General features: G+C 43.3%; 1 protein-coding gene across 4 annotated transcripts in view; it reads right to left on the bottom strand.

Moving 5' to 3' along the window:
• Positions 1-25,533, bottom strand: part of SYNJ2 (synaptojanin 2) — a 91,275-nt gene that overhangs the window by 46,129 nt on the left and 19,613 nt on the right. For 3 of the 4 annotated variants that reach the window (XM_084827890.1, XM_084827892.1, XM_084827891.1), the window contains exons 3-6: positions 23,529-23,799; positions 20,366-20,591; positions 4,571-4,654; positions 3,136-3,197 (exon numbers count right to left, since the gene is read on the bottom strand). In XM_084827890.1, the coding sequence (XP_084684016.1) occupies positions 3,136-3,197; positions 4,571-4,654; positions 20,366-20,591; positions 23,529-23,799 (643 nt within the window). The remainder of the gene's footprint in view (positions 1-3,135; positions 3,198-4,570; positions 4,655-20,365; positions 20,592-23,528; positions 23,800-25,533) is intronic. The other variant, XM_084827893.1, reaches the window with a different exon arrangement.

The following is a 25,533-nucleotide window of genomic DNA, read 5'->3' as shown; positions in this document are numbered from 1 at the left end:
AGTTCCTGAGAGGTTGAACGATTGAAAGAAACCTAAGATATAGGTGGACAAAATCCCATTAGTCTCTCAAGACAATTGCTTAATAAGTGTAGTAAATGCACAGTTGTTACTTGTTTGTTGTGGCAGATCAAGACACCTTCCTTCAAGGTAGCACTACAGCTACAAGGTATCTGACTTCCCAGCAGTCAAACAACAGTGTTGTTTTATTTTGTTTTAAAAATGCAATTATTCTCTCAACTGGAGCATGCAACGCTATTCCAAGTGCTGTGTGAAAAGTGGTTATGCACATATCAGGGTACCTCCAGGACAGGGCCTGTAACATCACAAGCGATGTGAAACTCAACTCTCTCCACCATTCCTGAGCCACTCTGTGATCTATTATGAAGTCTACATTTTACTTCTTTAGAAGCACAGTATTCCCTTGGGAGTACAGTTAAAAAAGGGGCAAAACCCAATAAGATGAGCCCCGACACACATCAATGCCCCACCATTTTTATTTATTTATTTTATTATTTGTGTATATATTTCTTTATGTGATTTGTATCCTGCCTTTCCACTAGGAAATGGCACTCAAGGCAGCTAACAACAATAGAAGCCTCTGGGGGCTATCATCAGGAGGTTTGGGGTGCGGTGTTATCAATATGCGGATGACACGCAGCTCCACCTCTCGTTCAAATCCTCACCAAGGTTGGCCATAGAATCCCTGTCCAAATGTCTGGAGACAGTGACCAGCTGGATGGGGAGGAATAAGCTGAAGCTGAACTCTGACAAGACCGAGGTACTTTTGGTGAGAGAGAAGAGGAGGTTGGGGGATGTTGTCCTGGTGTTCAGTGGGGTACGGCTACCCTTGAAAGACCAGGTCTGCAGCCTGGGAGTCATTTTAGACTCCCAGCTGTCCATGGAGGCTCAGGTGTCAGCTGTGAGCTGGACAGTGTTGTATCAACTCCCTCTGATATGGCGGCTGCACCCCTACCTTCCCAACCATCTGCTCCCATCGGTAGTACATGCCCTGGTCATTTCTCGTCTAGACTACTGTAATGCGCTCTACATGGGGTTACCCTTGAAGATGGTTTGGAAGCTGCAGCTGGTACAGAATGCAGCGGCTCGCCTGATTAAAGGCAGGCACCAGCGTGATCACATCACTCCAGTGCTGACGGAGTTGCACTGGTTACCAGTTGTTTTCCGGGCCATATTCAAGGTGTTGGTTTTGACCTTTAAATCCCTATATGGTTCTGGCCCAGCCTATCTTAAGGAGTGCCTCCAGCAACACCAGACAGGCCACTCAACAAGATCAGCCTCGGATGGCCTTCTCTCTGTCCCATCAGCCAGGACAGCTAGGCTGGTGAGGACGAGGGAGAGGGCCTTCTCTGTGGTGGCCCCCACTCTGTGGAACTCCCTCCCTAGGGAACTCCGCCATACCCCCTCTTTAATGATCTTCCGTCACACATTAAAAACGTGGTTGTTCAGGCAGGCATTTGGGGTGGGCTAGGGTAATTTTAGAAATGAGATGTTTTAATGTAGAATTTGTTTTAAAACTGTTTGTATTGCTGTACATCGCCCAGAGTGGCCCGGTGACTGGCCAGATGGGCGATTAAGAAATTTAATAAATAAATAAAGCCAAATTTTAAAATAAAAACATAATTAAAACAATAATAAAACAAATACATTAAAAACACAGTTGAAGTAAAATAATACAAAAGCACCCAACATAGGCACTACAGGAGGAAATTTTAATTTCAGGGGGTGGGGATTCCACCACTGAAAACGCACATGCTTTCTCTCTGTAGCTACCCATTGTACTTTGTTTGGCAGGGCTTCCGGAGCTCTGAAAAATATTTTAGGGTCCAGGTAGGTATGTGTGGGAAGGTTCTTCAAGTAACGAAGCCTCAAGTTGTAAAGGTTTAAAGATTAAAACCCGCACTTTGAATTGGGCCCAGAAGCAGACCAGCAGCCAATGCCAGTGGATCAATTTTGGTTTTGTATGTTTGGAACAGCCATTCCCAGTTCGTAATCTTGCTGCCTTATTTTGGACCAACTGAAGCTTCCAAAGGCTGCACCAGGTATAATGCAGTGAAGTAACCCAAACTGGAGATTGAGCAGAGATAACTCTAGCAAGGCTATCTCTGTCCAGATAGGGAGGGGGTGGGGGTTGGTGTATCAGTTTAAGCTGGGAAAAGGATCTCTGTGCCTCTGAGGCCACTGTGCCTTCAGTGATGATGAAGGATTTAAGAGCATTTCCAAACAGCAAGCCTGATCCTTTAAGAGGAGTGCAATGGGGCAAATGAACCACCTACTATCAGCTCCTCTGGCTTATCTGGACTGAATCTCAGTTTACTGGACTGCATCCAGTCCGTTATTATGTGGAGGCACTGATTCAGAACATCCACTACCTCACCTGGATTAGATGGAACGGACTGGTAGGTCTGGAGTGTATCATCTGCATATATGTGACACCTCAGCCCACATTTCCAGATGGCTTCTCCCAGTGGTTTCATGCAGCTACTGAATGATATGGGGAATAAACTAGAGCTCTGAGGAAACCCATGGTGTAGCTGCCATGGGGCAGATTCAATGGACTCAGCATGAATGTTGAGGTCCCATCCAGGGGGTCCTCAACATCAAATTCAAGACCATCTCCATCAGCTCAGGCAGGAAGACTGCTTGGCAGCAGGGTGGGCAGCACACCAGAAGAATCCCCAGTCTGTCCCTGGAGCCCAACATAAGATACAAACAGACTGGCACTGAAGTGGACAGAAAGTCTAGAGAAGGGGATGGAATTGCTATAGCACTCCCTTCTCTCCAGTACTGCAGCCTTCAGAGAACTGTGTCAGGGCTATCTCCCACCTATCTTCAAATGTATGAGACAGCCCTGACACAGTTTTCTGAAAAGAATTCCCTGAGGAAGGCCATTAATAATATTGGGCTGAAATGCATAAGGCTCCTTAAAGAATAACACTATTTTTTCAGCATCTTGAGGCTAGCACTCTATTTTTGGATATGCAAAATGCTTAAGTTTTGAGGAGGGATTTGAAGGAAGAAAGATACAGTCCCATGTAGGTATTCTGGGATACCCTAGAATGTGAGAAGTAACATCTGATTTTATTGAATTATCAGCAGTAATGCAGTTAAACCTACTTGTCAAAAGCAGGAGCATTTGCTTCTAAGCCTCTGGTAAGTTTCAAATGATGGGAGCCAACCTAAGTGGGTAACAATGAAAATAATAGGAAGCAATGATTTTAACGTGAATCACTAGATGTCTCCCTTTATCATTCAGAGAAAACATTCATTTATAATCACTTAGCAACCACACTGGTACCCACACATAGTACAAAAACTACAGAATACAGATATTATTAGCAAACAACACTAACAAATGAAAGCATATTCATAATAATGTCCTATTAATGGGAGTAGCACGCTTACCCTACCCAAACTCCTTTATCCAATGGGCTCTCCAATTGTCAAAGTGATTCTCCACAGGTAAAACTGTCTGGCCCACCTAACTAATGCATTTGCTTAGGAAACACCACTGTATTCCATCTTTGTATTCCTGATTCTGCCCATTCCAGATTTGGGAGCTTATTTAAGATACCTTCTACATATACACAGATTTAACTGCTACCCTAAAAGAAAGACAATGCCTGAACAACTGTAACAAAAGTAAACTAAATACAAGGGAACAATCAAAACTCCTTTTTGCTATTTTTAGTCAGCCAGGTTTTATCATTCCAAAGAAGAAACCATTAGCCCACAAAAGGTCTTCTAGCTTATTAAAGAAACAAGACCAGTTTTGAGTATTCAGTACTTAAAGCAAAAAGATATTCTGTTCAATGATCAATAGCTTTTCTGTATAAACATGGAACATGTTATTTTTAGAAATGTTATACAGGTCCTGATTCACATAAAGTAATTTTCCTCTAAAACCTCTTTTGATGCAATTGTGCACTGAGCACCCACTTCTGGCTATGGCTAACAAAGCTCTGTGGTGCTTTTATTGCTTTCCTCTGCCATAACAACAGTGGGAGAGCCACTACTTTTTTTGTGAAGGGCTATGTCACACCATCAAGTAAAAACAAGACAAAACTCAACATCTTGAATGATTAAGGTCTCAAATGTTGACATACCAATCGAGTTGACATACCTCTCTCAAAATACTAGAACCCAGGGTCATCCCATGAAACTGTTTGGTGGGAGACTCAGGACAGAAAAAAGGAAGTACTTCTTCACACAGTGCATAAGCTATGGAATTCGCTACCACAGGATGTAATTTGGATGGGGGTTAGACAAATTCCTGGACGAGAAGGCTATCAACGGCTACTGGTCCTGATGACTGTGTGCTACTTTCAGTACCAGAGGTGGTGGGCCTGTGTACACCAGTTGCTGGGGAACATGGGCGGGAGGGTGCTGTTTTGCTTGTGGGCTCCTGGTCAACAGCTGGTTGGCCACTGTGTGAACAGAATGCTGGACTGGATGAACTCTTGGTCTGATCCAGAAGGGCTCTTCTTATGTTCTTATGAGTAGAGAGACCTTATGCAAAACACTAGACTTCTTTATGATTTACGCTATTTACCTGCAATCCAGGTTGCTCCCAAAATAATGGAACTGAGCCTCTGATTTGAACAAAGGAAGAAATATCATTGTCCAAATAGATAGTCTGCAGAAATAAAATAAAAAGTATTTTCAGAATAATGCAATTTTTGACCATTTCCCAAACACATACTCACTTGATAGTTTGAAAAACAAGACTAGACATTGATTACAAGGTATCTTCAAATTCACAGGGAGGCAAACAATACATGGGAAATAAATGCACACCCCTGATATAGACCATTTGGACCAAAGTGAAGAAGATGTGCTATCTAAACATTTGGACAGATCTGACTAGCTTGCTGCTGATTTGGCAGATGCAGACTTGGGATGACCCACCTTTAAACGTTAGGGTTTCTGTGGGGTGTATCCAAAATTAGTCCTGAATAACTTCACTCTCATTCATTTCAGTGGGTCTACTCTAAGAAGGACTAACATTGAATACAACCCTGTATGTTTAATAGTTGTATAATGAGGGATCAGATGAAGATTTTCAAATCCCTGCAGATTGTGGCATGGAAACTTCACCTGCTATATTTCCCTCTTCTATGCAATTATTTAAGATATATGTCTTAAGGTTAAAATGTTAGCTGTCCCTGGTATGAACGCATACTTGCATGCAAGTGCACATGTATGTGCATGCGCCCCCCCCCCCGTATACACATATATTGTTTAGCTATTGGAGATTTCAACGCATCATGTGACCACAGATGGTTAATATAAGCTGAATGGATTATCTTCACCTTACAACAAATATTATTTTCTTTAATCACACATTGTGCCTTGGCAATATGTTCAGTAATAAAAAGTCTGACGATTATCAATGCTACCCATAGTTGAGGGTTAATAACTTTGCACCCATCTACTTCCCCAAGATTTTCTCCTCACACAATTTTCTTTCCCTCCCTAACCATTTTTATTTTTGTGAAGATAAGCAGAGAAACATGTCTTGTAATAAGCAGTACTTTTGATATATTACAAGTTCTAAAGATGTCTGTTTGCCCTAAGACCTATGCCCTATTTTAGGCACCTAACCTAAATGTAGCTTCAGACATATGCCATGCCTCAGGAAGGAACAGGACAAAGAGAAATGTAATGTGTTGGCCTATATTTAGCCATGAAATCCCGGCCCCTTTCCGCATGTGATAATGTGATATATTAGACTGGTGTCATTGTTCACCACAATGAACCTTCAGTAGAGAAATGGTATCAGACAAGTCATCCAAGAGCCTTCTTTTATAAGCATGCTATACTGCTTAGCATGTGGGTAGGCAACTTGTTCAGCACCAGTGACCACACTCAAAAGGAAATGTGAGCCCAAAGAGCGTCACTAATTTGCACATTGCATTTGCATTTTATTAATGCTCTTCATGAACATGGTGGATGCCAGGGTTGCTCATGATAGACAAGCCCATCTTACCAAGTTCTACTTTCACCAAGTACTAACATGAGCTACCTTTACGATAGCACTGCCCCCCCTCCATACACTTGTAATTATCTGAAGAAAATTCGACCAGATGAAGCACAGATGCAGCACATCCATTTGGCCAGATACAGCACAAGTCCTGGTATGGCATTGTCACAAATAGTAACAACCTGGATGAAACGCCTTAAATGTTGAGATAGACTTGGAAAACGTGTGGCTTGAAAATAATATTAAAAATCATGAGTTGCCTTCTAGCTACTAACCCTTTCATTCACACTATCCTCACATTTTTATTTTTGTCTAATGATATGAGGTCACTTCACACATTACATTTTTAGCTATATGCCTAAGAATCATAAACTGTGAATGCAACAAGTATGTGTATCATATACACTTTCAGGGAATTACAGTTTTTGTTGTGGCTCCTGCCAAATGCACACCCAGGGCCTAACTGCATGTCATGCTTAATGTGCAACATGTAGCTATGTCTTTGGATCCTTCCCACCTAATTACAGGAGTGTGTGTGCGTGTGGCGGGGGTGGGAAGGATGATTCCTACTGTACAGGCAGTGTGCAGAGAAGGGAGGCTTACTTGTTTCATACTAAGTCACATCATCCCCCCCAAGGGAATTTTTTTCTGAAGCTCTTACCTGTGTAGAGAGGGGGTATTTCCATTCCAAACATTGCTGGGGAGTAAAAAGGTATGCTTCCCTTCACCACAAGCTACCATTACAATAGCAATCCCCCATACTCTTGTAATTAATCAAACAAAAATAAAGACATAGCTACAGATTGCATATTAAGTGGAATGTATAGTTTGGCCCTCAGTAACAAACTTAAGATTTGCTGCTTGTGTGATGTGAAAAGCCCCATATAAGCTTAATTTCCCATTGTTTAAAGACTATTATAAGAATACAACCTTTGGACATACACAGGTTTATATTTTGTTCCGACCACTAAGGACTAATTGAAAGACCACAAACATTACTATTGCTGAGGGAATCCCTTCTGTTACAGCAAAGATGTAACGTATAGACATCACACACAAGTGAATACACAACTTCTTTTTTTAAAAATGAAGGAAAGGGAAGAGTTGTTGAATGAATGTCTGCAGACACATGGATCGCACAGGCAAATAATGCACAATCCTGTCTGGAAAAATGTACAAATGGAATGTCTTAAGTGGAGGGTGAAAAAAGAAGTGGGGGGGGGAAGCAGAGTGAACATCTAATTCAGGGGTGAGGAACATGTGGCCTTCCAGATGCTGGACTGCAACTCCTATCAGCCCCATCCAGCATAGCCAATGGTGAGGGAGTTGCAGTTCAACAACTTCTGGAAGGCCACACATTCTCCATCCCTGGTCTAATTTTTCTGGGGAAAATCCCGCAGAGGTCCCTCTTTCTGCTTGGTATATGACATAATAAAAATATGCCATTTAGACTCTTTTTGGGTATATAGAGAATAATTTCAAAGCCTCCACCAAAGGAAGCTGCCTTATACCAAGTCAGACTACGGGTCCATCTAGCACAGTATTATCTATCCCAGAGGTTTTCAAACTTTGGTCTACAAGCTCCATTTAGGTTGTCCACAGAAGGGTTGCAGAACAGTCAAGAATAACTGCCCTTAGCCTTGTGCTTTGTTTATTGTCCCCCTCAATGACGGGGGCAGAGGCCATTTTGACCAGCATGTGTACCTGTGTGAGATGGAATTTTCAGCACTTGCCACCCTCAAGTCCAAATATAGGAGGAGGATGAATGCTGAACCTGACTTAAGGCTAAAGCTGACCAACACTGTACTTGATTTCAAAGAACTTTGTTCATAAAAACAGGCATATTCGTTGCATTAGCAAAACAAGCCTACAATTCTTAAAAATACAAGTTACATATGTGCTTTGATTTGTAGAATAAGCTCCCTCCCCATGTTTATTCAGTAGTCCACTGAGACCTTCAGCAATTTTCAAGTGGCCCATGGATAAAAAAGGTTTGCGAAGCACTGTTCTACACTGACTGGCAGCAGCTACCCAGGAATTTAGAGAGCGGTATTTGCCTGAAAGCCTTATCTAGAGATGCCAGGGATTGAATCTGGGATTTTCTGTGCTCTACATCTTCCCTTATTTCAGCGCCATGAGCAGAATGATGCACACACACCCCTATTTTCATATGCAGCACACACTGATTGTCTACCTTCCCCCTCACAACTTTGTTCTATTTTCAGTTTTTGCTGCTTTGCCTGTTCTGCTGGTTTTATATGTCTTTTAAACAAAAATGACCAAATAAGTTAACAGGCCAACCATTGGCTTCAGTTTGGAAAACAAAGAGACTTAAAATCGGCTTATTTTGCTTTCTTTGCCTGTGCACTAAGTGAGTCACTCATTACAGCCATGGGGGGGGGGGAGGGAGGGGGAGAGAGAGAGAGGGAGAGATGACTCACAGCAAAGCTGAAATGCCAGAAGGCTAACTCAGTGGGAGACAAAGGAATACCATTTATGCATAAAAGAGCTGCCTGGAGATAAAGCTAATTGTTTCTTTCTCTCCTTAAACCAGGAAAAAATGTCAGAACTAATGCAATGTAAAGGGGTCGGAGATCCTTCCTAGGCATCCAGAATCCTCCTGGGGTGCCGTTTATTCACGAAAGAGCAGAGACAGCAGCATGTCATTATGAAGCAAGTGGAAACAATTTTTTCCACTGAATTATAAGCAGCCAAGTTATTACTTCATTGCTGATTATCCAGTAGTCTACTAAGAAAGCAGGAGAGATTTTTCTCCTGGGCTTATATGTTCCAAACTGGATTCCAGCCATTCTGAACAGCAGTCCTGTTTGAAAACATGTACGGTCACTGTGAGTGTTGGCTGTATGTGTTAGAGAAGTTGGGAGTTAAGGGGTGACTCACAGTAGCTTTCATTTGCTCAAATCTCTCTCTTCCTATCTCTACAGACAAAGGGCTCTGCTAGATCTACTTAGCTCAGTGCTGGATCTGCTCTCAGATTAATGTCTCGCAGTGGGGTAGGAGGTTCAAGGCAGAAGTCCAGCTATTCCTACCACATGGATTTATTTACTACATTTCTATAACGCCTAATAGCCATAGCTCTCGGGGCAATTCACAAAAATTAAAACCACAAGTATAGGATAAAAACAATATAAAATATAAAAGCATTAAAACTACAGTATAAAAGTACAACCAGCATAAAACCTAGCAGCAATGCAGAGATTTAAAATACAGTAACACATTTAAAACAGTACAGCTGAAAGACTAAAATGCTAAAATACCTGGGATAATAAAAAGGGCTTCACCTAACCCCTGAAAGAGTACAACGTAGGCGCCAGGTGAACCTCTCTAGGGACTTCATTCCACAGCTGGGTGCCACAGCAGAAAAGGCCCTCTTCCTGGCAGGCACCTGCCTCTCTTCCTTTGGCAGGGGCTCCCAGAGAAGGACCGCTGAAGATGATCTTAGGTCCAGGCAGGTACATATGGATATGTGCTCCCTGTTGCTTTCTAGCCTCAGTGTAAAAAATAATTCCTGCTGACTCCTTGGGTGACCAGATAAGATCGGAAGGTCCCTGTACCTTTACTAGATGTGTACAAAAGGGCATTTCAACAGTTGCACCTTTTTTTCAGGACTGGATGACAAGTTACCCCTAGCAAAATTCTAATTTTTACATAACTATTAGAACAGGAATGGGCAAGTTGTGCCCCCCCACCAATGTTTTGGCTTACAACTTCCATCAGCTCTAGCCAGCATAGCCGAGGGTGAGGGATGATTGGAGTTGTAAGCAAAAATATCTAGAGAGGTACAAGTTGGATTAGAAGGATAGCAGCTTTCTCCTGGTTTGCACCTGGTTCCTCTACTGGCTCCCTTATCTGTGCCCAGGCAGTACTCCACAGACAAGTCAGGATGATGGGGCCAATAACTGTGTGGCCCAACCCCTCAATGCTTTGACAGAATGATGAGAATCATTGCCCAGATACTGGAGATTCAAAATCCTTGCTCTCTTCAAAAATATTTAAGGTATTACTCCAGTGGCAGGGATCCAGGCAGAAGATGGTGCCTATTACAAATTCTAAGGAAAATTCATCTTCCATATTATTGTGATTGAACAAAATCCAACAAAAGAAAAACACAGAGCTCTATTATCTGCTCTATTATCTAACGGCAGCAGCACAGTCACTATGTACTCATTTTTCTCCCTGCTTTGCTTTTCCAGTTACAAATCTCTCCTAATTTTAGACAACTACCTGGTGAATGTAAATACAAGAATAAATTGCTCCTATTAAGGACACATTGCTCTACGGTCATGTTTAAGTGTCAGCTAATCCATCAAAAGCCAAACCCTCTCTTTTGCCATGAAGTTGTAAGCTCTGTATTTCATCGTTCTTGTTCAACATTGCTTGCTCAGTTAATTGCTGCAGTCTATGCTAATATGCTGAAAAATGATGTTTTGAAAGAAGATAATTGGACTGCCAAGAGATGCCACTATAAATATAAGCCTCGCTGATCATCTCAGTGCCTCACTTTCAGTCCTTTTCACTCTAGTTTAAATGGCAGAACTTACTATTTGTTATTTGGCACATTATATCATGGTTTTGCTCCACGTAGTGGGCAAATCTGGCTCAAGAGGTCACTGCAAGCAACTTTGGTGTTACCCAGGACCCCCATATGTAGTCCTCCTCTGCAAAAAATGGGATTTGAGAATCCAGTCAAGGGCAAGGGAACTTATCTCTGTCCAAGGATATGGAAGGCTGATCTGATTCTACTTTTATGTCCTGATTAATAAGGGAACATTAAATCACAGTTTCCTGGTTCAGATGCAATGGGAATTGTGGTTTACAGAGCCCAAGATAGAAGCACTGAAACCAGCATGCAGCGATGGGACCAATGCTCATTCTCAGCTTAACCGTACCTGTACATGGTTCAGCATTTGCCTAGAGTGATACAACTAATGTGGTCCCAGAAGGTTCTAGTCAGAGTCCAGTGTTTTTAAAAATAAACATTAATGACTTAAGGATATATTTAGTAATAGAGGGGAGAATATAAAGAAGTCTTTTAAAATCTCCAGATACTACCAAAGGGGTAACTTTTGGGGTAAGTTTCCCAGCCTGTCCACTAAGTTCATACTTCACCTAACCCTTCCCAAAATAAACAGCTTTCACCATCTAGAGCAGCAGAACGTTCCTTTTATATAGTTGGCTTTACAAATTAAAGCCAGTATGCGGGATGAGACAGGTTATCCTAGAATACCCCAGTCGAGAACATCCATGAATTTAAAACAAGTAAATATATTTATTTATGGAAAACAACCAGAAGAAGTAATAATTTGATTAAGAATAACCAATAATGGTTCTATCTAAGAGAGCAAACCTAACCCTCACTGAAGGTTTGCTGAAGGGGTTAGGATAGACCAGAAGTTTATTTTATTTTTTATTTATTAAATTTATTACTCGCCCATCTGGCTGGTCACCCAGCCACTCTGGGCAATGTACAACAAGAACAATTTAAAACAACAAAATACTACGTTAAAAACATCACATTTCTAAAAATACCCTAACCCACCCCAAATGCCTGCCTGAACAACCATGTTTTCAGTGTGTGGTGGAAGCTCATCAAAGAAGGGGCATGGCGGAGTTCCCTGGGGAGGGAGTTCCACAGAGCGGGGGCCACCATAGAGAAGGCCCTCTCCCTCGTCCTCACCAGCCTAGCTGTCCTGGCTGATGGGACAGAGAGAAGGCCATCCGAGGCTGATCTTGTTGAGTGGCCTGTCTGGTGTTGCTGGAGGCGCTCCTTGAGGTAGGCTGGGCCAGAAACATATAGGGTTTTAAAGGTCAAAACCAACACCTTGAATGTGGCCCGGAAAACAACTGGTAACCAGTGCAACTCCTTCGGTACTGGAGTGATGTGATCTTGCTGACAGCTGCCTTTAATCAGGCGAGCTGCCGTGTTCTTTACCAGCTGCAGCTTCCAAACCATCTTCAAGGGTAACTCCATGTAGAGTGCATTGCAGTAGTCTAGACGAGAGGAGACCAGGGCATGTACTACCGATGGGAGCAGATGGTAGGGAAGGTAGGGGCGCAGCCACTGTATCAGATGGAGTTGATACAGCGCTGTCTGGCTCACAGCTGACACCTGAGCCTCCCAACCTCCTCTTGTCTCCCACCAAAAGTATCTCGGTCTTGTCAGGGTTCAGCTTCAGCTTATTCCTCCCCATCCAGCCACTCACCATCTCCAGACATTTGGACAGGGATTCTATGGCCAACCTTGGTGAAGATTTAAATGAGATGTAGAGCTGCGTGTCATATTGATGACACCGCACCCCAAACCTCCTGATGATAGCCTCCAGCGGCTTCACATAGATGTTAAACAGCATTGGGGAGAGAATGGAACCCTGTGGCACCCTCTGGTACCTGCCGGAGAGGAAGGACCGGAACCACCTCAATACAGTGTCTCCAATGCCCAACCCCTCCAGGTGGTCAAGGAGTATACCGTGGTCAACGGTATCAACAGCCACTGAGAGGTCAAGGAGAACAAGAAAGGAGCATTCGCCCCTATCCAAAGCCCTCCTCATATCATCCACCAAGGCGACCAAGGCCGTTTCTGTCCCATGCCCAAGCCTGAAGCCCGACTGAAATGGATCTAGATAGTCAGCTTCTTCCAAGTGTGCCTTCAACTGCATTGCTACCACCTGCTCAATCACCTTGCCCCAAAATGGCAGATTCGAGACTGGCTGAAAGTTGTTCAGAACTTGGGGATCCAAGGAGGGCTTCTTTAAGAGTGGTCTTATCACTGCCTCCTTGAGGGCTGATGGCATCACTCCCTCCTCAAGGGAGGCGTTCACCACCGCCCTGATCCCCTCACCCAGTCTCTCTCTGCAATGAGCCAAGATGGGCAAGGATCAAGTACGCAGGTGGTCGGCCTTACAGATGAAAGCACCTTGTCCACTTCATCAGAAGGAAGAAGCTGGAACTGATCCCACAAAACCGGTTTGCCACAGACCGCCTCTCGCTCGCTAACTGTATCCACTGCGCATGGAATAACACTCCTAATCCGATCAATTTTATCTGCAAAGTGCCTTGCCAAGGCCTCACAGGAGGCCTTAGAATGCTCCAGCGGTTCCAGAGCAACTGGACCGACCAGGCTCTGGACCACTTCAACAGCCTCCTGGGACAGCACTCTGCGGACGCGATAGAGAGAGCATAATATTCCTTTTTTGCTGCCTTCACCGCCATGTCATAGGCTGAAGATACAGCTCTAGCCCATGTCTGATCGTCGTTGGAGCGAGACTTCCGCCGCCGGCACTCTAGCCATCTCACCTCCTGTTTCAGAGCTCCTAACTGCGGATTGAACCATGGTGCAGTCCGAGCCCTGTTCGGGGGAGAGGGCGTTTTGGAGCCACCCGATCTAATGCCCCCATGATTGTGGCATTCCACCCACCCACCAGGGTCTCGACCGAGTGGTCGTTGGCCTGCTCCAGAGAATCCCCAAGCACATTCAGGAATCCATTCGGATCCATAAGACGCCTGGGGCGGACCATTTTAATGTTACCAGATAGTTACCAGATAGTGATCTGACCATGACAAGGGGGTGGTGGATATACCCCCGACTTCCAGATCACTCCCCGCTTCTCCAGAAACAAACACAAGGTCTAGTGCATGACCAGCTACATGAGTGGGCCCAATTAGAATAGGGTGCAGCTCCCAGGAAGCCATGGTCTCCATGAAGTCCCGAGGTGCCCCCATGAGGATGGCCTCCGAATGTACGTTGAAGTCCCCCGACACCAATAAGTTAGGGGACTGCACACGCACATCAGAGACCACCTCAAGCACCTCGGCCAGGGAGTCAGTCGTGCAGCGGGGTGGACGGTACATGAGCAGAATCCCCAGACTGCCCTTCGGGCCCAACCTCCAGTACATGCACTCAGCAACCTTGGTCTCCCGGAGAGGGGGTCTGGTGAAGGCCAAGGAATCTTGGTAGATAACAGCCACTCCCCCTCCCCAATCCCCAGCCCTCGGCTGCTGTGCATACGAAAACCTAGCTGGGCACATGGCCACCAGAGTTGGAGCAGCGGCCTCAGCCAGCCAGGTCTCCGTAATACATGCCAGATCTGTACCCCCATCCAGGATCATGTCATGGATGAGGGATGTTTTCTGAGTAACAGACCTGGCACTGCAGAGCAGCAACCGAAGGCCAGAGGATGTAGTCACGCCTCCCCCAGCCATCCTTTAGCTTTGGACAGGCCCAGAACAGGGGACAAATATTACACATCTCTCCCTTGTTCCCCTTACCTGGCATGGCCTGCCCCTGGCGCTCCGCCAGCGCCTGCTGCCCGGCTTCAGTGTGTTCTGGCCCCCAACACTCCCCCCATTGCCTCCATCAGGTGGACACATGCCCCCTCGCTCCTGCCTATCAGGCAGGCTACCCACCCCTAAATACACAACAGAATCCCCCAAAAAACTCACCCCCCACCAACAATAATAATTAAAAAATCCCCTTTAAAAGTATTGCCAGGCAGGAGTCCACAGTGGTGGTGGTGGCGGCGGCAGCACAGCAGCAGCAGGCACACCCTCTTCCCCGGGTGTGGGTGGCGGCTTCCCCTGCAGACCCTGGATCTCTAGTGTCACTCTATCAGTGGAGAGGAACTCCGACAGTGGGGCACCAATCTGCCACAGAGGTCCTTGCCTGGTACGCCTCTGGAAATACCACCAGCAGTGTTTTGGTGCTGGTAAGCCCCCAAACCGGGTGTTCTTGGAGCAGAGGCAGGTTGCAGACAGCCATGGAACCACCCAACCCAAAGCCCCCTCACTCTCCTGGCACGCCCCCTTGAGCTAGCATCAGTATTCCCCCCCCCCATTGGCTTCAATGGGAGGGGAAATAATAAAAAAGGAGAAAATCACCAAAACTGGAAGGGCAAAATCTCCCACCCTGGCCACTCTGAGCTGGCAGTGGCTTTGTGGCAGATCTCCCCACCTCCCACCCCAGGTACATAGGTAGGCCTTCCCTGCCCTCCCCTAATAACTGCCTCCTCTAACAGCTATCCTAAACCCAAACATTTTTACTAGAGCTCCCCTCCCCTCTAATCTCCCTAACTCTCTTCTAATTCCTCTGAATCTCCACTAATTCCTCAGACTATCCCCCTCAACTCCCACTACCAGCTAACTTTCTTAACAGCCATTCTCCACCTGTCGCTCACTCTGACTCCGCCCACCATTTCATCACACTCCTCTCAGTCACTCTTCCACTCATTCTTCTTCTGTATTCAGGAGGATTGTGAATGTTTTGGAGGGCAGCATCACAATTTAAAATTATCTCACCAAATTGGAAGTTAGGCAGAAATAATCAAGATGAAATTTTAATAATGATAAATGCCAGATTTCTTCCTACTTGAAGAAAAGGACAGAGTGACTAAATCTGGCGATATCTTGAATGCAAGTCAACAAAAAATGTCATTGCAAAGAAAGCAAACACCAGTCTAGGTTAAGAACATAAGGAGAGCTCTGCTTGACCAGACCAAAGGCCCGTCTAGTTCAGCATGCTGTATCCTACAGTGCCCAACTAAATGACTATGGGAAGTCCCAGAGCAGGACAGGAGGGCAATAGCCTTCTCCTGAAGTTGGTTTTTAGCACCTGGTATTTGAAGCATGTTGCTTCTGATCCTGGAAGTAGTATATCACCAACATGACTTGTATTTATTGACAGATGTATCCTCCATGAATTTGTTCAACCTTTTCAAGACAACACCACATATTAGAGGAGCAAATTCCATAGGATAACTAGGTATTGTGTGAGAGCTACTTCCTTTTGTCTGTCCAGAATCTCCTGCCAATCCACTTCACTGGATGACCCTGGGTTCTAGTATTATAAGAGAGGAAGAAAAACATCACTCTATCTTCTCTGCACGATGCACAATGTTATAAACTTTGATGATTTAACAGTGAAACATGGGAGTACTTCTCCGCTATACCCTGAACTGGTGAGGGCTTTGCTGGAACATTGTGTTCAGTTCTGGGCACTATGGGCAGGATCCAATGTGGGCCTTGCACAGGCAGCCCAGGGCTGCCAGTAGCAGCATGTGCATGTGTGGCCTTGTTGGGAGGGGGCAGCATGCACACAGCCCCTACCATGGCAGCAGCAGTGAAGCACTTCCAGAGGCAAGCGCTGAAATGAGCAGAATGTTCGTTTCTGGAAGGAGCAGGCCACGCCCCTTCCAGAAAGGCCCACTTTGGATCCTACTGCATACTTTTAAGGAGATGATAGAAAGAATCTAAAGAGGAACAAAAATTACTAGAATTCTGGAGAATATAAAATATTATGAAGAAAGACTTAAGGGGCTGGGCTGGTTTAACTTGGATAGGAGAAGGCTGGTAGGGGAGTTGATTACTGTCTTCAAATTCACGAAAGCTTGCACTAAGGAGGTCAACACTACTGTTCTGCTTGCCTTCTGTGGACAAGATAAATAACTGGCTCAAACTGCAAGCAAAAGGTCTTAGCCTCAGCATTAGAAAGTTCTTCCTAACTCCAACGGTGGTGGAATATTAAAAAAGAGATGAGCCAAGGGCTGGATGCGCCTGATCTTGTCTGATCTCGGAAGCTAAGCAGCGTCAGCCCTAGTTAGTACTTGGATGGGAGACCGCCTGGGAATCAGGCTTCCTCCACTGAGTGTGGGGTGGACTTGATGGCCTTGTAGGCCCCTTCCAACCCTATGAATCTATGATTCTAAGTTGCCAATGGCATGGGGAAACCTTCATCATGAAGGCTTTTAAAGCAGGTTAGCCAACCATTTGGATGGATTAGAGAGATTCGGTTCCCAAAACAGGATGATTGCCAATGGAGATGAAGATGCATAGTCCTCATAGACAATACCATGGTGGGATGGATGATGACCATGAGGTCCCATTACAGAAATTCTATGTTCCTGCACAATTATTAACCCTTGAAGGGCAGTGTAGAAGTTCTTACAATATGACAACAGAGTGGTACCTGACAGTATTTGAGCTATATTTTAATCACCGTATACCAGACAACAGGAACCTTAATGCTGAAAATCACATGTCTGCTCCCTTCCCCTTCCACTGCTCCAATCCTCAAATTATCCTAAAATCATTCTTTATATAGACAGTCTTTTTATTGGCTCGTGTTGTTTGAACACTGGCATGCACTGAAGAAATCATGTTGCAGATGTTTCTGTGAACAAGATGGCTAGCTATATATTTTTTTAAAAGAGGAAAAAATGCTGAGATGCCTATAACGATATCAAGACAAAGAAAAGATAAAATGCTTTACAAACTGCATTTGGCCTGCAAACCATATGTTAGGCACTAGTAGGACAAAATTCCCTGAGTTCTTTTCCTTTCTTCAAAACGATTACATATGCTGCTTAAATTTAAGGATACTTTGCCTTTTCTATATGAAAGCTTTCTAACTCTTAAAATGCATTTGGTTTACATCCTTTTGATACAACTGGGTTTTGAGCAACCAGCATCAGTGGTGAATAAAATTGCCATGTCCTTTTGGGCAGAAAAAATGCAAACCTACATCTTCCTCTTCCATCAAACCAGGAAAGAAGCCATTTCTCACAAAGGAAGTTATTTATCGACCACTGAAAATAAAATGGTAACTGTACTGCCAGCCCTTTTCATTATGCTTCCTTGTACAGTTTGCTGGAAGGCGTTCACAGCCCACAATCTCAACAAACATACATGCAATTTGGTTATTTCAATATCCAGATAACTCTCTAGAGATTGAAACAACATCTACTCACAATGATCCTTTCATAGATGACAATCCCAACAAACATGCAAGTTGGTGAATTTCTTCTGTACAACCTCCATAACAAAGCTAAGAAAAAGGTCTATTATCCTTTTCCATTTTCCTCTTAAGACAGTGGCTGCGCAAACATTATTTGACAACATCATTTTCAGTCGGGATTATGTTTACACAGTCACTGTCTTAAGTAAGAAAATAGGAAAGGATAATAGACATTTCCTTAGCATCATTATAGAAGTTGTGCAGATGAAATTCATCAAAGTGTATGTGAAGGGGACTTATTTAGGGAAGCGCCAATGGACAGAGGAAAAACAAAATCCACTGACAAACATGTGGACATAGCTTGGGAAAACAATAATGAACAATACTGGACACAGCTATTCTCAACAAACTGCATATGTGTTACTGTACAACTGGGACCAGATCCTCAAAGCATCCAAATCTCCATAAAAATAGTATTTCTGTAATTAGTCCTTAACACAACACTGTGGGTATGCAAAACATAACAAGGTACCTATATAGTACTCTATTTGAGAAGTGATAGGGAATATACTGCCATACTTCCTGGTCCAGTTAATGCAGAGGAAACTGTCCTGGGTTCTGTCATGAAAGAACTCATTCTTCCCTTCAGACAATTACTTATCTTCTTGCCCCATAAGCACACCCTGGTGCTTTTTGGACACAATGCTAAACCATAATTTACTCTACATGCACTAGCAGCAGGGAGCCTCGAGTTTGTGCACATCCCCTCCTCCTCCTGCAGCACAGCCAAAACAAGATCAGAAGCCTTTTCTTCCTGTTTTAAACTAAAGAGAGTTTCTTGTTACATCCAAGCTGTGGGGAACTGCTTAGTTAAAATGCTGGTTTGTTAAAACAAGCCAGGATCAAACTGAAGTTTATGGTCCTGGCTTGTTTCAACAAATCATAGCCTAAACTAACCAGAGTTCCACCCTCCCACCCACCCACTCTGGATGTAATGAGAATCACTGGTTAGTTTAAAACAGAATGTGGATGCTTTCGATCTCCTCATCATGGTTGTACCAGAGGAAGTGAGGAAGGAAGGAGGAGAAGGGAGGCTTGCTGCTGCTGCTGCTGCTCATGCCTGCAATGCTAAGCCATGGTTTAGCATTATGTCTGAACAAGGCCCCTGAGTTCCACTCTGAAAACAAGGAGCCAGGTACAACTATAAAGAATTTCAAATCATTAACTTAATGAGACAGAAAATACTAAAAACTCTCCTATTTACCAGTGTGCTGTAACTGAAAATACTATTGCCAAGAAGTGGGATACATTTAAAGAAGACAGGGTCATCAATATGTACAATGCAACTCTGAATGCTCAAGAGTGTGGCTGGAAACAAGTTTATACCTTTGCCCTCTTTTATTGTGCTATCATTGAAGTATGGAGATACCCAGGGCCAAAAGAGATATTACCTGAAAGATGTAGTTAGCAGATACATCTTTTTTTTTCCTCCATTTTTACTTTACAGTAGGTGAAGGGAGCCTAATCCGTATTGGGACCCTAGTTTGTGGGGTAGGGGGATTAAACCCTCCCCCCTATGGGCTCAGTCCAGATTGGATGCCCCGCACCTGCAATTCCTATTGCTAAATACTGATCCATAAAGCAAACGGATCACTATTTTGCAACAGAAATTGCAGGTGTGGGTCCTCAGTCCAGACTGGACCCATAGCAGGAGGGTTAAGGCCCCCCTGCCCCACATTTTAGGGTCCCAATCCAGATTGGGGCTCCTGCACCTACTCTAGCGTCAAAATAAAAACAGTAACGTCTGTTTTGGCCCTCAGTCACACGGAAAGGGTATGATGAACCACTGATTCGATAGTTTTTGTATAATGATGACAAACATTGCACTCTGATGACAGGAATCTATGATTTATCCTTACTTTAAAAAGAAGGGAACATAGCACAGAAGCGATTAAGACCATGAAAAACAGTGTAAGGACATTTTAAATTAAAACTCACTTCCCTTAAAACATTTAAAATAAACGCCTTTTCCTGTTCCATGAGAATATTTTAAAATAGAAATATGATCAAATACACTATATTTTAAAATGTTTTGGCCTCTAGTGTGGCTAGTGGCCATGGGGACCCTTCGAAATCAACTCAGATCTTTACCTGTCCTAAGTTTGTGCATACAGTATTTTCATCTGGTATGGACTACTGAACTTCAGGAAAGAAGCACTGATATGTCTAGCTTAGCCCCCCTACGAATGATAATGAGCTGCTATAGTAGGTCCTCTTCTTCCCAACTCACAGCTATTTTTTTAATCCACTGAGAATCGTGCTCTTTTCAGAATACACAACGTCTCAACTGTAAATCAAATCTGATTTTTTTAAAAGCATCAAGCCAAAAGTACTGAAGAGGAGGGTATGGAGTGGGTGTATTATTGTGTAGAAATGTGTAATAGGCAAAACAAGCAGAGTTAATGAATACAATGTGGGCTGTCAGACATTACTTTTGAAAAGCCTTGCCAGGTCACTTGCTGCTGTAAAAGATTTCCTCCTTCCCCTCCCCCAGCCATCCCAGTTCGCAGAAATGCAATTAATTATTTAGAGACATGGGATCCATCCCAAGCACTTACCTGCTCCGTCTCAACAAAGTTAGAAACATGCCCATCATCATTGACTCCTCGGATGTGAAACCGGGCACCAGCTCGTTCGCAGCTGATCCGGGAGATGAGACAGGCTTTTGCCTTCTTGTGCGAGGCATAAAGGGTACGAACATCCACCACACCACAGATCACTTTTAACAGCCAGTCAGAGCAATTCACCTGGTAGTGTTTAAAGGGGACATGCAACATCTGGTTCCTGCAAGATTCAACAATACACACTCACTACATATATTATATATTGATCCACAAAGAAAACTAATGGTGTTATCCCTATGTAACATTTAACATTTCTAAGAGTCCAAGCTGCAAGGCACCAGAAAATGTTCCAGCCCTGCTTGTTCCTTGAGTGTATCCACAACCTAACAGAAAGCCAACTACACACAGGAGATAAACTTTGGGGATGAGTCTTTTATGGTGCGATCCTATAGTGATGGCTGTAAGCCTCCGAACTCAGAGGATTATGGCCATCCAATGCAGAATGGGGGGAGTGGCAGAAGCGATCTTTGCCTCCATGCTCCCCCCACTCTGCATTTAGCTAGCTTTCATTTAGGTTTAGTTTAGTTTTCACCCATCTAGCTGAGGCATCGGGGAGGGACAGGGAAGGAGGCTGGGAATAGCTTATATCCCCACTTCTTCAGTCCCCTCCCTGCCCATGGGAATGCCCCCTTTCTGTTCTCTCTGAAGTTGCCTTTGTGACCTCAAAGAGGCAGCCAAGCAGGTCCCTTCACATGCACTAACTCCAACCTTGGATCCAGAAATCTGAAGTATCCTGTGGCCCCCCAGACTCTGTCTAGGGGCCACAGGATTGCTCTCTTAAGGTATCAGGAACTCACATAAGGAGACACAACTGAATAGCATGGTGTGGGCTGTGACCTGAAAATTTACAGTGAAGGTTCCATTAATTTTAGTAATTAAGGGCACAGTCCTATGCATGTTTAGATGGAAAAAAGTCCTATAACTCCTAGCATTCCCCAATCTACACATGCATAAGATTACACCCTCAATCCTTTTTTCAATAAAATCTGAGAATTTTTTAAGATTAAAAAAGGGTTATTACTTATACTGTGCAGTAAATATAGCTTGTGACCCACCAAGCTGAATTCAGCCCACCAGATATTTTGGCCTGCCAAGCTGTTGTTTTTGTAGTCACAGGAAAGCAGAAAATGAAACACAAGTTTATTGAGCCCTGTTGGACTATGTTCAACTGGTGGTTTGTGTCTGGCTTGACAAGTCACAGTTATTATATTAATGTATTTGCGCTTTAGAAATCACAGTTATGTATTTAGAAACAGAGAGTCTATGACCACTGTTGATTTCTTTGCACCAGTGAAAGAGAAATATAACCACTAATGTAGCGAACGTATAATTTAATACTTCATACTATTTTTGAGCCAATATTAATCTATGTGTTTTGACTGAAAACTACTCACTACTCAGTGGGCTAACACATTAATTAGTTTTACATACAAATAAAGACACCAACTTTCTGTGAAAATATATTCTATGATGATATCACTCTTGCTAGCCGTATTATGTCCCAATATTCCACCTCTTCATGCAGGCAGTGGACATGATCCACCCAAAGTTAAGTACTTTTTATAGTCCCATTGATTTCAGTGGGAGAGTTAAGCATGTGCTTATAGCTCTCCCATTTAAATCAATGGGATTGAATGTTGGGTTCGTGGTGCCAAATATATGGGAACTGAGCCAAGCAAAATTATCTCCATTAAATATTTGCAAAATATCTTTTGTATAGTGTTTAAGTCTGTGAACCAATCCATCAGAAGTGAGAACATAAGACTGTACTGTCCATCCTGTCCAGCATCCTGTTTCTCACAGTGCCCAACCAGATGTCCATGGGAAGACCACAAACAAGTCATGAACGGAGCAGATCTCTCCCATGGCTGCTCACCAGCAAGTGGTACCTGGAGGCCATAGGCGGACTCTCATGTGCAGAAACAGCTGCTTTGGCTGCATATAGTTATCAGGGCTAACAGCCAGTAGAAACATCACTGGATCTATTAATCTAATAGCAGTGGAGGCTGGTGGCTCTGATGTCAGTCGGGTGCTGAATCTTCTCCGGTCAGAACCAGTCAGAACTCTAAAGGAGATCTTCAAGATGTGAAGCCACCAGCCTCCACTGCCTAACAGATCAATATCCCAGGGGGATAGCGAGTAATACTTGCTATCCCCCTGGGACTGAGTCAGAGAAAACTGGGCACAAAATACTATAAATAGGACCCCCAAAGCCTCTAGGAAGCAGAGAACACTTACATATACAAACGACAGTATTGTGTACACATACAGCAAAAGAAAATGCCTTTATCAAAACAGCTTGGTGTCAGGACATTTAAATGTTGTTTGAATAAATTATTTATAAAGGCTTACATGAACATAGGTTTGCCCCATCATCCCAATTCAATTATTTTCTATTCAGCTTTGCTATTAATATTTACTTCCAATAGGCCACAAGAGGAGGCCCATGCACAGAAACAGCTGCTCTGAGCGCATCTCTGCTAAGTATCGTTATCACTGCATACATTATGTAACTTCCCATTCATTATTTAAAATATTTTTAATAATAATACATTGAACTTCTCTATTGAAAGAAAAAAGAAACTAATATATCATCTGTGTGTCACACAAGTTGCAGATGTTCAGGATTTGTTTAAAGCAAGTTGCAAATGCTAATTTGCATCAGAAACATTTAAACATTCAAGACTGGTTCATTGGGGAACAGTGAGGAACAGGCTCACAAACTCTGGGTCGCATTAAAGCTTGCATAAGGTACATACTGGGCTATGTGTGAACCAGCCCTAAAGCCCTAATATTGTTGGGTATGCAGGCAGTCCAATCTCATGTATGTCCCTCTGAGCTCAGTGGAGCTTACTGCCATGTAAATGTGCATGGGACAGCAGTCTTAAGTTTTAGAAATATGCTAATGTTCATCTCACAAAAGCATTATCTCCAGTTATAATAGTAATGCAGATTTCCACAGTGATGTTTTACATCTAGAAAGATTCTAGTCCTCCGTGACAAGTGTGTGTGGTGTAGCAGGACTCCCAAGGATTTGGAGTCTAGGGCAGATTAGCCAAGGCCTGGCCAAAACTAGGATGTGGCATGCAGTACTAACCAGAAGAACGAATTTCCAGTTTGATAGTTGTGATCACCCTGCTTCTGGCCTCGGACAGTGAGATCAAAATTTGATCCTGCATTTGGCCAAGAGAAATAGAACACCCCAGAATTCAGAATTTTCTTCAAAGCAGAAACACGATCCTCTTCCTTAACTTCTTCCTGAAGAGGGCAGAATTCTGTTCCTGTGATCCTGTAAACTTCAGCATCAAGGATTTTTCCCACTGATGTACAGCCAGCCACAAGGACCAGAAAATGCAGAGTAGTGTTGCCTAAAAAGGGACAAGTACATTACAGTTACATAAGAATACAAATAGTTATGCCATTCTAGGCCTTATTAGTAAAGGCAGCCTGTCAGTCACCTATACTACATTTTGTTTTTCAGAAGTTGACAAATAAGATCTTGTTGATGCTAATAGTTTACCAGGGGCCAGAGATGAGATGAAGTTCATCTATCTGGGACTCACCAGAGATATGGCAGAAACCTGTGTTGGCCTGATTAAATTCATAAATCTTTGAAAGGAGAACATTTCTCTACTACAACATATGGGTGTGAACAGGAATATAGCATTAACCCCCAAATTGGCCATCCTGTTGAAAAAGGAAAACAACCTGTGTAAATGTATGCCCACACCAACTGTTTTCCCCAGGATATGTCCCAGGGTACAGCTGGGGCAGTCCACATGTTATTTTGGGAGTGTCCCTGGTTGGTTTTTATTTTATAAATAGGAAAGAGAGAATACTTCATTGAAGGGGTATTCACTTCCCTTGCAACATCCATCATAATATATGAATAGACATGGAGGAGGAATATTGCCCCGTACAAGTTGCCACCTGGAATGACAGATGAGGGCACTTACTCATGAGTAAATCTACTCACAGGAGACCTCCAAGACTGCCATTTCAAGTGGCAAGCTGATAATGGTAGCTTTTTAGTCAATTTCACTCATAATGGGAAAAATGCTCCTTTACCTCATATTCCTCCTTTAGCTCTTGTTTTAGTCAGTTTCACCCCCTAATAGAAGAAGGTTTAGTCTAGCGCTAAGACCTGCTGAGGAGATATTAAGAAATGCAAGTCTAGCCAATGAGCCCAGTATTTGCTCCTCAGAGGGTATCTTAATTTGACTATTATGCCATAATTCTAGCTGTACTGCGTACCATCTAATTTGCAAGCATACATAACCAGTTTGCATTGCTAAACCTGTTTTAATAGCCATGAAAAACTTCCTGTACTTTAAAAAAACCCAACCAAAACAAACTTTGTTCCTGGCCACTGACATAAATTTTGCCTGGAGTATTTGAAGTTCTCCTAACATACCATTTCCATGGTAGCACACTTAAAAACTATCCTGAGCCAAAGGAAGAGAAAATATAAATATTACAGTAGTAATGAAGGAGCAGCCTATACAGACCATAGAACGTAGGGCCAAAACAGACATTACTTTAAAACTGTATCTAGAAACTACATCATATCTTTTCATTTTTACTCTAGAGTAGGCACAGGACCCCTGATCTGGATCTTAACCCCCCCCCCCCCCGAGTCCTGATCTGGATTGGCACTTCTGCATCAACTGTAGAGTAAAAATGAAAAACGAACAAACAAAACATAGCTGCTGGTTATGGATTTCAAGTAAAGCCAGTTTTGGCCCTTATACTTTAAGAAAATTCCACCTGACATCTGAGTTGAGGAAGAAAATCAACATCAATCATACACTAATATTAATTGGCTTAAATTCATACAAGTTTTCCTTGCATGTGTTTTTAATAAGCTGGATTTTGTGGGGTGATTTGGATGTTGCTTTTAATATTGACTTTTTAGCCCTTGCTCTCTGTTTTTAGTGCTGTCTTAACAATTTTAGCATTTTGGGTACAATCCTATGCATATTTAGACAGAAAAAAAATCCTACAACTCCCAGCCTTCCCCAGCCAGCAGTAATGAAAAGTGGTGAAAACAATCAAGAAGAATGGGTAATGGGGGTGCCTTGAGACGGTACTATTTTTCAAAA

Source organism: Heloderma suspectum, chromosome 1, assembly GCF_057233095.1.
Source record: "Heloderma suspectum isolate Gila_16-S chromosome 1, 16-S_ref, whole genome shotgun sequence".
Taxonomy (NCBI): Eukaryota; Metazoa; Chordata; class Lepidosauria; order Squamata; family Helodermatidae; genus Heloderma; species Heloderma suspectum.
This window is presented reverse-complemented; position numbering and strand designations above follow the sequence as displayed.